Raw genomic sequence first — 16,239 nt, 5'->3', positions numbered from 1 at the left:
CTCAGGATGATTCTTCCACTTGTTAAAATCAATAACTTTAACTAATAAATCTTTCTGGATCTGGTGAAAGATTATTGTGTTTGTGCTGATGAAGATTGAATGATATGCCTGGCGATATTTATGATATATACCAGAGTTTTTATACTCTAGAGGACTGGATAAAATTTGAATATAAATCTTAACTTGATATCCTTTATTTTTTTCATATGTATGTAGAAAACAAATAAAAGATCAAAGCATTGATACCACTTCTTGAAGAAGAAACTAAAGAACCAGAAGCAAAGCCCACACAAGAGACACAAGGGAGAGAGAGAAAGAGAGAGACCTTCTTTTGCATATTTAATCACAAAAATTACAACCACATACGTTTTATTTTATATTTTAATGTTTTGGCACTTACAATTTATAAGAAAAACAAAAAGACTCTATATGTTATGTTTTGGCACTTGCCTTTATAAACAAAACACAAAGAAAACTAATTAGGACTCTTAACTCTTTAACATATTAACCAAAAAGAACTCACTCCAGTACATTTCCTCTTTCTAAAAACTAACTAAAATTTTTCCTTTCTAATTACAACTCTAGCAAACCCAAACTAGAAACTTACTACAACTAACAAACCATACTAGAAACTTCAAAATTAGGGTCTCAGTTTAAACTAGGCATCCATGTGAGGGCCCGCACCGGCCCAGCTTGTCTGACACTGTGGAGAGTCAGCGTTGACTGTCAACATTCTCTCTCAGTGCTAATTCTCTACAGGTCACGCTAAGTTCCTTTGCAAACTTCTTCTAAGTCGTCAGTTCTATAATATCGACTTTACCATCTGATGTTCTGCATATGCTGCATCCACAAACTTTAGATTTGGCTTTCATATCCACCAAGATTTTCTTGGGTTGATCACTTCAACGTCATATTCCTCTAACTGAGATGGTCTCATCTCTTCAGCTATTTTTGTCTGATGAACCTATGTTTTCCATGGACTTTGTTGCTTTGGACTTTTAGGGCTATCTTGTCTAAACACAACCTCCTCATGAGGTTTTATTGATTAGGCATCATCTCTACTTGGAACGGCTGCTTTTAGTTTCTCTTGTAGATTAGTCTCTAGCTCTAGACTATCTCGAAGACTAACTCGTGAGCTTCTAAATGTGGTATTTCATTAGTGATTCTTTCAGATGACCACCGTGATGAAGCTTCACCCCTAACATCACGTTTCTTGAAATGTCACGTTGAAAATTCTGAGTTCACACATCTCTAACACTTCCTTTCAGAGTCGTACCGAGTAAAGACACACCGAATTGCCTTTTTATCAAACTTGGTGCGCAAATAGTGAGGCACAAAAAGATAAAATACTGAACCAAAAACTCTGAAATGACCTACCGCAAGTATGGTACCATAAAACTTCTCATATGGTGAGGTAAGCCCAAGCTTCGGCTGTGGAAGATGACTCGTCACATAAGTGGCAGTTGTCATACACTCGGCACAAAATCGTGATGGTATTTTCTCCGCATGCATCCTACGTACTACGCGAAACTTTTGCCAAGTGCTGATTCGTTCTCTCAGTCACCCTATTCTGTTGAGGTGTGTCAGGACACGTGAACTCCCTACGAATCCCGTGCTTACGTAAGTTACGAATTCGTTCAACATGTATTCATCCCCGTTATCAGTTCTGAGGCACTTGATCTTTTAACTAAGATCACTCCCCACTTGTTCTTGGAATTCTAAGAACTTCCCAAGAAGTTCTGATTTTTCTTTGAGAAAATAAATCCACACATAATGAGAAAAATCATCAATGAATGTCAACAAATAATTCATACCTCCGATAGATGGTATTCTCATTTTCCCAAAGACGTCATAGTACACTAGCTCGGGCAATTTCTTCACTTGAAATGATGAATCGGTGTAATGAAGTTGATGGGCCTTTTCATATTGACACTCGACACACACTAGAAAAAGATTAAATCTACATTTATATGATGATGTAGGCATATTTGGATATGCATAAAGTTTTTTCTTGGAAAAAAATTTCCGGGAAAGGTTTATTGAGGATTTGTTTCTTAAAAAAAGTTCTACTTTTTGGTTCACATCCATTAATTTTTAAAAAATTAAAATTCTATTATCTGGTTGATGTTGGTTACCATTTTCTTGGAAAATATTTTAGAGGAATGATAAAGTGAAGGATGCACTTGCATGAGCCCAATGGGAAAGTCGCTCCATTCTATTTAGGTGTTTTCTAAGATTTTTTTTCTTGTTTTAGGATTTTTAAGTTTCTTTAGCATAGCTAGTTTTTTTGTTCTCTATTTTTAGGGGAAAATTTATCCCAGGAATTTAAAAAAATCCAAGTAAGGTTAACCAAATAGCTTGTGAATGGAAGCCTAAAGCTTGTGCATTTTGCAAGGACTTTAGTCATTGTACCGAAGAGTGTCGTCATCATCCGAAAGGAAGTCAAGCAATTCCGAAGTTTGAATGGAGACCAATCCAAAGACAAGCAAGGTCTATGTTACGAAACCAATTTGATTCGTAACGGATTTGATATTCTCTGAGGGAAGATCAGCCTCTTGACCCACTTCGAGGGAAGGGTCATCCTCCTTTGTGCGCAAGACACAACTCTCTGGAATTAATTCTACATACCCTTTATTATCATGATAATGGTTGCTCTTATAGAATGAGAGTCCAACGATTACGTTTGAAAATAGGAGAATAGATAACACTAGTAACTAACCTAGAGACATGGACTAATGAAACTAAGCCACCTAAACAGAAACCCAATTGGACTTTAACATGCCAAAGAAACACATCAACATAAGTTTTTATTAAGATAAGAATAAAGGAGGGAAATATGGTAAAGCTAACTACCCATATCTCGCTCCAAGTGTGACCCAATTCAAATCACGTAACATTCCACCTCTCTTGGAATCAATCTTGTCCTCAAGGTTGAAAATTAAGCGCTGGCCCGTTTGCAAAAAATGTGCGCAGAACCTTTCAAAATTCTTCCATCTTCTCTTTTTCTTATTCCTTCTCCCTCCATTTCTTCTCTCCGTCTTGCGATTAGTCACCATGTGTTGAGGAAGCTCCATTTTCAAATCGATCTTATCGTGTTTTTCATCAAAGCTCCATCGTCGTGCTTGTTTAGAACAATTGCGATTTTGACGCACGAATGGTTGTGGATGAGGATCTTCTTGATGACATAAAGGCTTAGACAAATGATGGATTTTCGAGCAACGACTTTGTCGAAATTGACAACACTTATTTTTTGCACTTTCCTTTTCTTCTATGTGCTTTTTTTCTCCCTTCTTTTTTTCTCCTATTTTTCTATTTCACCGTCTCTTTTTCATCGTGCAGGGCTTCTCGATCGTCACGTTGATTTTTTTCAAGCCTTCCAGGGATTTTCGGTTCTTGAGGGCAAGTTTCCCTCTGTAAGTGTGTTGGTGCAGCCTGGTAGTTTCTGCATCTTTTTGTTTTTGGTTTTTTTTTTTTTCTTTTGATGTATTTTTGTCTGCTTTGTGTTCTCCGTTTTTGCTCTGTGTTGTTTGTCCCCTGATCCTATGGATAGGGTTTTGCTTTGTGCTCTTCATGTATTAGCTCTTATCTTTCTAATATATCTGGTAGGGGTCCTGCCTAACCCTAGCTCACCCATTTTTATTTTATTTTATTTTAAAAGAAGGTTAACCAAAATTGAAAAAACTTTGTTTTTAGGTAAAGTTTTTACCGAGAAAATAAAATCCTTACATCCAAGCATGCTGGTAGAGCTCTTTTTAATGGTTGCAAAAAAATATTTACTGCAAAAAATAATAAATGAAGTAAAAAATCTATTAATCGTGCCCAAGACGGGTACTAATATACACATGTTGAAAGAGAAATGGTAAAACGACTTGGCTGTTAGGCTCCTTCCTAACAACGACTTCTTTTCTAGCTTTTGAGATCAAAGGCTGGAGCCGGCCCGGCAGACTATGCAACTCTTTGAGGTTACGAGGTGACAGCATAGATTCACAATGGCAGATCAGACAATTCGGTATCAAAGCTTCCGCAATCCGCCCCTGCGTTATTTTCTTACCCTTCCTAGAAGACTCAGACCTTATATATTCTACCACTGACAATGCGCGCGTTTCAAACTGTCACTGAAGTTCTTGTTCCGCCCAAGGGTATATAGTACATTCTTGAAGATGAGTTTGTCTTTCTTCGCTATTGTCTGAAAACATTGAAGCATTAGTGTTGAGAATTGTATTACATTCGGATTGGCCCAGAGTGCTTGAGTTGAATCAAATTCTTCCTGGCTATGTACTCCACATTCTGATGAACTAAGACTGGTACCCAGGTTTTCCAATGTATTGATGGTGCCGTGCAAAGCCCTTTCTCATTGTCGCTGTGTCATTTCAAAACAACTACCAACATTCACTAAAAAAAGTGAGAAGAGTGACGTTACTGAAAAAGTAGGGACTTGATGCAAAAGGCAACCTATACAGTGAGAGCCTTGGTGCGCATTAGAAACCTTACAGTATAGGACCTACATGGAAAGGACACCGGAGAAAAAAGGGCTGTGATAAATTCGCCCCCTTTTCCTTCCCAAGCCACCCCTCTCTAGCGTATTCATGAGTTATGATCATGGTTTTAAATTTCGGCGGAAACATTTTGTTATGGCAACATTTCAGCCGTAACATTTGGATTTCACCTATTGGCAAAGCATAATCCAATTCAGAAAAATACTAGATATTCAAGATTTTGCTCGAAATTTCGAGATTTTGTTAATGTTTCGGTCGAAATATGCAAGACATTTTAACTTTTCAGATTAAAAAAAAGTAAAATTTCTGTCTAAATGTCGATATTTCGATAGAAACACCGAAAAAAATCAACTTCACCCGCACAAAAGAGAGGAACAACCAGATTTTCAACCGATATTCATAGCAAAACTGAAATATTTCCAAAACCTTGGTTATGACTACTCTCTTTACACTACAAGGGATGGCCTAGGGAAGAAAAGGGGGCAAATATAGTATTTCCCAAAAAAAATATAATACAATAGATAGAGGAATGCTTTAGGGGTCCAACCTAATTGTAATACATATTGGCACTCTCAATGCAGCAGTGGATCCCACCTTTGATCAAAACCATTCATTCAAGAGGCCTTGCTTTGGATCTCCAATGGCCCAAAAATCACACCAACTCATGCAAATATGCACCAACAACATTCAATTATGCCTGCTCCGTGTAATTTCAATGTCAAAAAACATACATTTTTCGAAGTTGGAATTGGATGATTAACAGTTCCACACAGTTTTTGGGGCAAATGAAGTCGGATCACTTTAAAAAAATTGATGATCAATCGTTGGAAGATCCAAAGCGGGCCATGTCAAGTGGATGATTCTGAGTACACCTCCATGGACCAATCAGAAAATACTCAGCATTATAGCGACACCCAAATATCCAAAAACAACGCAGAAAAAAAAATCAATCTACATGAATTCCAATGGCAGCAGTCCCATTTGGACTGTGGACCCAACAATCAATCTATATATCACAGAAACAAATGAATATCGAAAATCTGAATGACCAACCTGCAACAATGCTGATTTACAAAATCACAGCTCCCAACTCTCTAAGTCTCCTTTGTTGTACATTCTCAAACTCTCCTCAACCCGCGAACAGAGCTTTGTTTTCAGACCCCCTTCGGCCGTCAATACTGAAAGCTTTCTTTCAGCCATGTAGTGACAATGAAGAAAATGTCTAATCCATCTTTATTAATGAAAAGTCTCCACCTCGGCAAGCAAGACCGATCGAGTCAAATGCAATCGCCATCAAAATTCATGCTTCTTTCTGTCACTGGAACTATTTTTCAAATTTCAGATTCCAATTCTGATTCCTTGAATTATCAGCTGGCTACGGATTCACATTACAGTCGTCCATAAACGGATCATCTCGTTTTAGAAACTTCTTCCAATACCCTTTGTATTTTGGAATTCCAATCTCAAGCCATGGCTTCATGTTGCCGTTGTAATGCAAGACAGAAGCATCGTTAATGGTTTGCGGGTCAACTCCATAATTATGCCCCAATCCTGACACAACCCATGAACTTTCTAGCGAGTAAATTTGGTCTTGAAATGCGAGCAAGTTTGCAGGCAAGGATCTAACTCTTGAAAGTTCTCCGCCGCCCCTTCGGTTGTGCTGTTTATGTTGGAAATAGAGAGAGAAAATTGAAAATTAGTCCACATGAAATCACTGTATTTCTTCCTGTTTCTGTTGTTGTTCAGTGTCTAGCAAAAAGGAAATTATGGTGCATTCGGAATTTTCCAAGAATGATAGGGATGCCTTTGTCTTGTTTTTTTGTAAAACAACTAAAGAAGCATTAATCTTTCTACAAATAAAAAGTAAAATAGCAGGTAATGGCTGGAAACCTTTCATATCTGGGTATTTGAAGTCCAAGAAGACAAACACGGGACCATGGCCTAAGAGAACAAACCTACATCTAAGGCCTCGTTCGTTTAAGATTATGACAATTGAGAGCCTCGTACCCATTATTGGACTCAAAATTACATTTATTTTGAGTAGAATAATGGGTTTGAGGCTCTCAATCGGTTGTCACAATCTCAAGCGAACAGAGCCTAAGGCTCAAAAGCTTGCAGCTCAACTCCGAACATTGCTGAGTCAACTCATTTTGGCCATCCTACTGCTACTGAGTCCAAACTCCAGTTTAGGATGATTTAATAACATTGGCTAGCTTCCATAGGGATTAGTCCAGCCCTAAAATGGCATGGGGATACCCTTTGTCATCCAAAAAATAAAAAAGGAAAACATTGGCTAGCTTTTCATGGACTCGGCCAAATCAATCTCAGAAGACAAGAAACCAATTTCCAAGTTTAACCAAAGCTTTTATCATTCAAAAAAAAAAATAAAGTTGAGCCTAAGCTGTTGAACCTTACCTACACTCATGGGTAACAGTGAAAAGTCTACAAAGAGAAATGATGTTACTTACTTGGAGAAGGTTTTGGTAAGTTTCAGTAAGGTTCAACTCCCTCCACTTCTCCAGGTCGATGACATTCAGTCCAGACATCCACGCACATGAATTGCTGTTGAAAATGTTATCACCCAAATAACTTTTCAGCTGACCGAGTCTCACCCCACAATACTCTAACGCCCCATTTACTTTCCCTTCCATGTCAAGGCTCCATAAGGATGACAAATCTCTCTGGACCACCACATCATCATCCAAAACTACGACCTTTTTCAGATTCCGAAATATTTCGGGAAGCAGAAAGTGTTTGGGACCAAAGACTGATATGTACTCAGTTCTGAATTGAATGGATGATGGTTTATCAACACTTCTTCTGATTGAAACACGAAACTCATCAGACAATGTTAGAAACATGTCTGACTTATCGGAGTGGGTCAGGTTCAGATCTTCTATATTGAGGACTCTGACGGTTGCATTTTTGTAAGAATTTCTGAAAAACCACAGTTTCATAGCAATGTAATTCTGCCCGTCTGTGATAACATGAAAAACTTGATTCCCACTATCCTGCAGAATAATAAAATAGAGACGTCAATGCCAACAGATGAAAAAGATTTGTTTCTAATGTCGAATAAACATAGTTTAAAATTTCGGCAGAAATTTAAACCGAAATTTCATTTTCACCCTTATTTACAAAATTTCTACCAAAATGTTGAAGATTTCCGAAATTTAAATATCTCCACCGAAATTACTGAAATTTCCACCAAAATTTATTATATTTTGGTGGAAATTTAAAAAAAACCAATATTTTTGTCAAAATTTTACATGATTTCGGCCGAAATTTCCAACGAAACACCGAAAAAGACATTTAAAACCTTGTGAATAAATGCACAATAGATATTATAGCATACCATTGCATGCATTACGGTTGAGTTAATAACAACAGATGATGCGAGTAGGTGGTTGGAGAAAATGACATGGTGGTGCAAGGTTGGATCCTCATATATATCATCCCGAGGGACCTCTAAATCAATTAATTGGGATCTGAAATATTCTACTGTCAATCTCATTGACAAGCAATGTAGACTTTTGGGCATGGTCTGAATAGCAAGTTGATAGAGGAAAGCACTTTGCTTCCTATGGAAATAGGTTTCGTCCTCAGTCAGATCGAGTATCTGCCTCAATTTCTTGTCAACATTGGTGCAATCCACAGTGCATGATTTGGCTTTGCCTATTGCCGCCTCCATCTTCTGTAGCTTCTTTTCAACACTGAAACAACATGCAAATAATTTTAGTGATCTGGTTGTATCAAAATCAAAGGAAAATACCTTTATACATTCTTTATTTGTTTTCCAATGGATATAGAGTATAGAAAATAACAAAATATGAAAGCAGAATGACATTTGGACAGCTTATGGCATCGTAATTTTTTTCCGTTTTGCCAGTATATTGACATTTGGGCAGTGAAAAAGATTTTTCTTCTAAAAAATAATGTGTTTACTCCATAGTTACCGGGGCGGGAAACAAATTCGGGAAGCGAAACATGAAACAGGAAATGCAGAGAAAAAATAGATGAGAAACCAGAAACAGGAAAACTATAGGAAACACATTCAAAATGTCTTAAGAAACGCATTAGAAACATTTAAGAAACGATAGAGAAACACAAATGAAAACACATGAAACACAAGGAAAACATGAAATACATGGTGTGTTTTTTATTACAATATATGCTATGGTTATATTTTTTAATATCTATTCCACAATTTTTTGGTGTGTTTTTTCCAAACCAATTTTCATAAGTTTCACACATGTTTCCCACACGTTTCACATACGTTTTCTACGAGTGTTTCCCATGAATTTCGGAAACGATTCCCAAAATTTGTTCTCATGTTTCGGAAACATTTCCCAGACGCATTTTAGGGGAAACAAGTTTCCCACCCACCCAAGAAGTTTCCGGCTACTATGGTATACTCGGTGTTTTATTCAAGAATATGTTCAATACAAACAACATAGAAGCGCGTGTATTCTATCACACAGCAAAATTTGCGGGGAATATATTCTTGTCCGACACAATTTATGCAACTGTGTAGGGTGTTCTCATCACTTACTCTCGAGGAAGATCAGCATCTGTACTGGATTCACTAAGAATACGCTCAAATTCTTGAATGTTCTGTCTCAGTTCGCGTGACAGCATGTCATGAGCCGGAAGTTTTGCAATAGTAGGATAGTAGGCTCTGGCCACAAAAAGGTTGTCCTTTAATTTCTTCACCATAGAATCTTTCATGTCTTCCTTATGCTCTTTACTCCAAATGCAGTAACTACCAAATTCAAGCTGACATGACTTCTCAAGTTCATCACTGGCTACACCTTTATCTCCCTGCAGCAAATTTAAAACAACATTGTTGTTTTGAAGTCATAAGTTAAAATTACAGGTGAGGATCAGGCACTAGAGTGCTCGAATAAGAACTAAGCTCACATTCAAAACAGGAAGTGGTTTCGGCAAAACCATCGGTGGAATAGGCAAACCTGGACACAGCAAACATGTTAATAAGGTTTAAGAGAGGTATCTTTTGTGGGAAAAAAATTCTGAGAGTCCAAGCTCAGGCCATCTTATGTTGCTTACCTTCAGAATTATTACTACCTTTTGGTTCTGCAGGTAATCCCACTTCCTGAAGCAATTCAAGTGGAAATTTGCAATCAGCTATGAAAAGTATAAAGCTTACAAAATGAAGTTCCATGTTTAAGATGAAAGTTGCGCTAGTATTAGAACCATGTTCAACGGAATGCAATGAGATAATGAGGTTGAGGAAAATCACAGTATAGTTAACACGATATATTGATACAGTGCAGAATCCTTATTAGGGGATAATAATACATAATTTAAACAAGAAAATACAAGGAATCTATGCACTATTTGATTCAATACACAAAGAAAGCACGGTGATTCCTTAGTCAAAAGAAATCAAGTGGCAACAAGCAAATATTTAAAGGAAAGACACCTCAAGCTTGCACTATCATGTCCTCAAGAACGGGTACAAGAAGCTCGCCCATGATATTGCCCGCATAAGATCCTCTATTGAACATTGAAACCATACGTGTGCACCATTCCATATACACAAAATATGGAAGGCACAAAAGATGGCATATAAAAATCATAACCCTAACCATAACCTATAATCCTAACCATAACCATAACCCTAATCATAACTTATAAAATGAATGGGTTGGATGAGTCAAACAACTATGGGAGTGGTGGTTTCTGAGCTCAAGCTCAGAAACCTTTTCCTAATATATATATATATATATATATATATATATATATATAGAAAACGGTTCCTACACACTAATGTAGATAAGTTATCTACACACTAGCTTAAAATACAGTGGGGGCCCACATTGTTTAGGTGATCCAAACCATTCATTTTAAAGGCCCTCGCATAGATAGGGTGTCCGCAAAAAATCAGATCCATAGGATCATCCCAACCCTACGATTTATGGAGGTAAAATGGACGTCTATAAACTTTCACAAATTAGTCCATTTTTTGCCTCCACAGTTCGAATGGTTAGGATGATCCCATGGATCTGATTTTTTGTGGACACCCTATCTATGTGAGGGCCTTTAAAATGAATGTTTTGGATCTCCCAAATAATGTGGGGCCCCACTGTATTTTAAGCTAGTGTGTAGATAACTTATCTACACAAGTGTGTCGGAACCGTTTTCTCATATATATATATATATATGAGGAAAAGGATTGTACACTCGAGCGTACCAAGCTTATGGTACGCTCGAGTGCCCCAATCACATGGGTCCCACATTTTTTGTGGTGATCCAAAGCATTAATTTGCAAGGCCTTATCATAGATAGGGTGTGTACCAAAAATCAGCTCCATTGATTCATCCTAACCCCTCCAAAAGTGGAGGGCAAAAATGGGCAGATTTGTAGTCTGTCCATTTTGCCCTCCACAAATGGATGGGTTAGGATGATCCTATGGAGCTGATTTTTGGTACACACCCTATCTATGATAGGGCCTTTCAAATGAATGCTTTGGATCATCCTAACAAAGTGGGCCCATATGTGATTGGGCACTCGAACGTACCATAAGCTTGGTATGCTCCAGTGTACAATCTCTCTCTTCTCTCTCTCTCTCTCTCTCTCTCTCTCTCTCTCTCTCTCTCTCTCTATATATATATATATATATATATATATATATATATATATATATATAGAGAGAGAGAGAGAGAGAGAGAGAGTTTCCATATGGTGTTCGGGCCGAATAGTGCGTAATCAATCTGCCGCCCTTGATATTTGATTCAACAGCAGCTGACTTTTTAAGAGGCTGCTGTTGGATCAAATATCAAGGGGCGACACCTCTGTCCTACTCTGATTTGGTGCATGTAAGAACTTACACCATATACTCTCTCCCTCTCTCTACACACACACATATACCCACCCACACACACACACACCCCTGTGTGTATGTAAGACCCACACACACACACACTTATGTGTGTAATGCAGTGTTGGACACTTCCTTTTCATGTGTCTGTAACCAGTAACACTTGGCGTATGTACAAGTGGTCTTGACCACTCATTCGATTGAGCAACATAATGATTGGGACAAGACGCGAAAACCACATCAAGGGGCTGATTATCCAATTAAAACATCCGGAACGGCAGCCCACATACAATGGACAAAAGCCCTCTCGAGTCATGAATTTGATGACCCAGTTGGTGTGGTTTTGGGGCTATGACTCTCCCATAATGGGGCTCACAAGATGAAAAGTTCCATGTGTACCAGAATAGGAGTTACTAACCAAAAAGAGAGAAAATAGGTTAGTGAAGCAGAAGAAGTGCTCTGCTTAGTCCATAAAAGACTGGTGTTTTTTACTAGTACCGTGTGTTAGTATTTTCACCACTAGCACCCACCAAATTTTAACCAGGGCTTGTAAGTCCCAAAAGACTCCTACCAAAAAAAGCTTCAATACGTGGAAAGATGGTAGCAACTCCACACTTTCACACTATGCTGGCCATAGATAATTTCTCTCCATTTGAAATAAAATCCTGAACTATGGCGCCCAAAAAATTCCTTCCAAACCTAGTTTAATCAACAAGTAATCGTTCACCTTTGAACTAACCTCAAAAATATTCCTTCCTTTTAAAGGAACACCAGGTGGGACTCTACTTTTAGCACCTCAATTCGTGGGATGCCACTACATGAAAAATGAGGTCATGTTGTTACTGCATATAGGAAATGGGAATAACAATTCCCTTAAGAAATCATCATGTAGAAAGAATGCCTAAGGGATAAGATGGTAACAAGGAAACTGTAGAACGATCATACAATAGCTAGAGAAAGAAAGAAATAAAGAAAATAATTCTACATTGATGAACATGATCAACTAGAAGAAACCCACAAAAATTTTCAATTCAAAAACCAAAGCCCCATCACAAAATGCATGAAACTCAATAAATAGCCTAATGATCCCTTACTTATAAGTCTCTTTGATGAAGGACGATTGAAAGAAGGAATGATACTTAGCTCTGATACCAAATATAATGCAGGATGGATCTATAGAAGGGGTGTTAGGGGTGAAAAGGATGTGTGGAAATTAGGGTTTTAGATCCTAAAATATGTGATTAGATTGGGAAAACACTTCTACTTGGTTTCGGATAGGTTTAGAAGGGTACAGACATGCCCAAAAGAAAGGTGCTCCCGAGAAGTTGCAGGCGTATGTCGGGAAGCCGCAAACAAGCGTTTTGGGATGTGGGTAAAACAAAAAGAAAAATTAGAATTTTGAGATTTTATGCAAGGTGAAGGAATATTTTCGGTTCACGGGTAGATAGCTTGTACGGAAGAAACCAAGAAAAGACTCATTCAAAAAAAAAAAGAACAAGAATAGAAGAGAATAAAGAATAAAAATACAGATTGCAAGGGAAACACGATGCTTATCTCAAGGCATCCCAACACGATGCTTACCAAGGAAGCTTTGGCATCTCACCAAAGATGAAGAAGATTATGCTAGAATCACACTAGCAATCCTGAAGCTTCGCACCTTAGGAAAGATCAAGGTGCGACCTTTGCAAGGAGTAGACTTCACATCCACACAAGAGAAAAAACATCAAATCTTATTTACACCATCATTCCATAACAGCCATCATTATTATCATCATTCTTTATTACTCCTAAAAGAAAAGTGTCATGATGCTTACAATATATAATAAAAAGAAGAGAACTAAAAAGTTTTAAAACCCTAAATAAAAATTCAACACTTTTGAACAAATAGCGTCTAATTTCTTAAAAATTCTCTCCCGACTTAAAATTCACGTAATACATGTGTGGGACCTATTTAAAACCCTCATAACTCAAAGAAACCAAGTGATATTAGTTAAAAAAGAAAATAGCACCCCTCATATAACTTAAGGGCCATAAAAGAAACTTAAAAGATACTTAAAAAATTAAAATATGGGTCCTAGGATTGTCCTCATCATTATTCAAACTTCAAAGTCCCTTCGCTATCCTACTACTTTCGTTCTTTCTTTTTGAATGATCATTATAGCTATACTATGTCATTATGTTTTGCATAATTATATTTATATGAATTGAATGTGAAATGTGGTGTCTATATTATGTATAAATATTTATAAGAATTACAACTGAAATGTGGTTTGTAGTGAATTATTAAACATGCGCGAATGCGTGTCATTGGATGTTCGATATTGTTAAACCCATAGTTACCAGGGTGGGAAACGAAGCATGAAATGGAAACAGGAAACGCATGAAAAAAATTATAGGGGAACGAGAAAACGATATAAAATCGTATGAGAAACGTCTTAGGAAACACATTACAAGCGTTTCAAAAATTATAGAAAAAACACACATGAAACACAAGGAAAACATGAAACATGTGGTTTTGTAGATTTAAATTTTGTTAATTTCAAATTTCAATTTGAATTTTCTTATTTTTATTTTTATTACAATATATGCTAATGTTTTCTATTCCAAAATCTTTTGTGTTTTTTCCAAAATGATTTTCGTAAGTTTCACACATGTTTCATGTACGTTTCACATGCCATACGTTTATCATGCGTTTCACACATGATTTACATAAGTTTCTCATATGTTTCCCATGCGTTTCGGAAACATTTCTTGATGTGATCCGACCGTTGGATCACCATTTTATTATATTTGCACTTATGTATTTTGGTTTATTTTGTCTTATTTGACATAATTGGATTATCTTAGACATGGGGATGTCCACATCATGTAAGGCCCACATTTGCATACACCACTTTACCCCTTATTTCTTTTTTTAGTTACTTTTAACTATTATGCCCTAATGCTACTAATTCGTTTCTTTTTGTGATTAGGGACATTTAAGTCTTTTCACTTCATAATAAGTGAAGCTACCAAAGAGGGCCCACTATATATATATATATATATACTAGTAAAAAAACCCATGCGATGCACGGGCCGACAAAGAACTATACGGACCACATCATAGATTGATCCAAACCGTCCATGTGATGGAACACAACATCAATAGGTTGTGCCCGTAAAATAATTTCCATAGGCTGATCCTAACCCTCCAATCTATAGAGGTTTCCATAATTAAAAAAAGCATAAAGGAGGGGGGTAGGATTGAAATTATGTGGCTTTAATGGGTGCCTTTGTTAAAAAGCATAAAGGAGGGGGTAGGATTGAAAATATGTGGGTTGAATGGGTGCCTTTGTTATAAAAAAGTCAAAAAAAAGTGATGTGTAATTCTCATAGAATTTTGGTAGAAATTCAAATAATTCTCTCCTTTTTGGGAGAAATTCATCCTGAAATTCAAATAAAAAAAGTGATGTGTAATTCTCATAGGCATGTGAAACCATGCTCATATATATATATATATATATATATATATATATACCGAAACTGAAATTTCAACCGCAATCCCAAAATTTGGTAAAAGGTCAGGCGGTTTCGGATTTCTATCCAGAAATTTCACTGAAATTTCGGACAAAAAGGAGAGCCCTAGCTTTTGATTATTCTTGAGAAAGAAAACCAAAAAGGAGAGTGAGCCTCCCTTTTCTTCACGCCTAGGGCGTGTGCCCCTTTCTTCTTCCCCTTCGAGGTATCCCCCTCCCTACCTCAACCTCTCATCTCTCCTCTCTTATCTCTCGTCTCTCACTGTCCTCTCTCTTCTCTCTCACAGTTCTCTCTCTTCTCTCTCACAAGTCTCTCTGTCTTCTTTTTCTTCTTCTCATTCTCGATCTTTCTCATAGAATTTTGGGTAATTCTCATAGAATTTTGAGAGAAATTCAAATAATTCTCTCCTTTTTGGGAGAAATCCATCCTGAAATTCAAATAAAAAAAGTGATGTGTATTTCTCATAGGCATGTGAAACCATGCTCATATATATATATATATATATATATATATATATATATGACCATGGTTTTAAATTTCGGTTTCAGCTATAATTTCGGGATTCACCAAAACCGAAATTTCAACCGCAATCCCAAAATTTGGTAAAAGGTCAGGCGGTTTCGGATTTCTATCCAGAAATTTCGGACAAAAAGGAGAGCCCTAGCTTTTGATTATTCTTGTGAAAGAAAACCAAAAAGGAGAGTGAGCATCCCTTTTCTTCACGCCTAGGGCGTGTGCCCCTTTCTTCTTCCCCTTCGAGGTATTCCCCTCCCTACCTCAACCTCTCATCTCTCTTATCTCTCCGCTCTCACTGTCCTCTCTCTTCTCTCTCACAGTTCTCTCTCTTCTCTCTCACAAGTCTCTCTGTCTTCTTTTTCTTCTTCTCATTCTCGATCTTTCTCTATACTTTTTTCTTATTTCTTCCATGCTCTTGATTCCTATTTGATCACCCCTCTCTCTTGATTTCTCACCCTCTTATTTTCTTCTTTCATACTTACTTCATCCCTTACTTGGAGGCACACTGTTGTCCGGAGTTTTGGAACGCGACCACGGGCTTCTCCCCCATTCTCTTGGTCTCTTTGCTAGCAAGACTCAAAATGAAATGGCTGTTGTGTTTTTATGGTGAGATTTTTCCTTGATTTCAGCCCTTTTAGGACCCTTTTTGCCTTTGGAAACCCATAGGAACCTTACCCATAAGTTACTCTAGATCTTTCTTTTAGGCTATGGACAGCACTGAATCAGCAAATAAGGTCAGTTATTTGCGCCTTTAAATCCTATCTTTGAGTCATTTATTTGATACGTTCCATAACTGCTTGAAGTAGAAGTATTTATCATGGATGGTCCATTGCTTACAGTTGAAGTATTTATCATTGATCGTCCGTTGCT

General features: G+C 37.3%; 1 protein-coding gene across 1 annotated transcript in view; it reads right to left on the bottom strand.

The window, feature by feature from the left end:
- Nucleotides 1-5,269: 5,269 nt before the first annotated feature.
- The window catches only part of GAUT7 (galacturonosyltransferase 7), a 32,176-nt gene continuing 21,206 nt past the window's right edge, over nucleotides 5,270-16,239 (bottom strand). The window contains exons 5-10 of the mRNA XM_077366736.1: nucleotides 9,564-9,609; nucleotides 9,417-9,466; nucleotides 9,049-9,317; nucleotides 7,852-8,209; nucleotides 6,965-7,507; nucleotides 5,270-6,156 (exon numbers count right to left, since the gene is read on the bottom strand). Of these exons, the coding sequence (XP_077222851.1) occupies nucleotides 5,872-6,156; nucleotides 6,965-7,507; nucleotides 7,852-8,209; nucleotides 9,049-9,317; nucleotides 9,417-9,466; nucleotides 9,564-9,609 (1,551 nt within the window). The 3' untranslated portion in view covers nucleotides 5,270-5,871. The remainder of the gene's footprint in view (nucleotides 6,157-6,964; nucleotides 7,508-7,851; nucleotides 8,210-9,048; nucleotides 9,318-9,416; nucleotides 9,467-9,563; nucleotides 9,610-16,239) is intronic.

Source organism: Tasmannia lanceolata, unplaced genomic scaffold (genome assembly GCF_043159265.1).
Source record: "Tasmannia lanceolata isolate RefF3 unplaced genomic scaffold, GAP_Taslan_0.1 ptg000023l, whole genome shotgun sequence".
Taxonomy (NCBI): domain Eukaryota; kingdom Viridiplantae; phylum Streptophyta; class Magnoliopsida; order Canellales; family Winteraceae; genus Tasmannia; species Tasmannia lanceolata.
The sequence above is the reverse complement of the archived record's forward strand: the minus strand, read 5'-3'. Positions and strand labels throughout refer to the sequence as shown.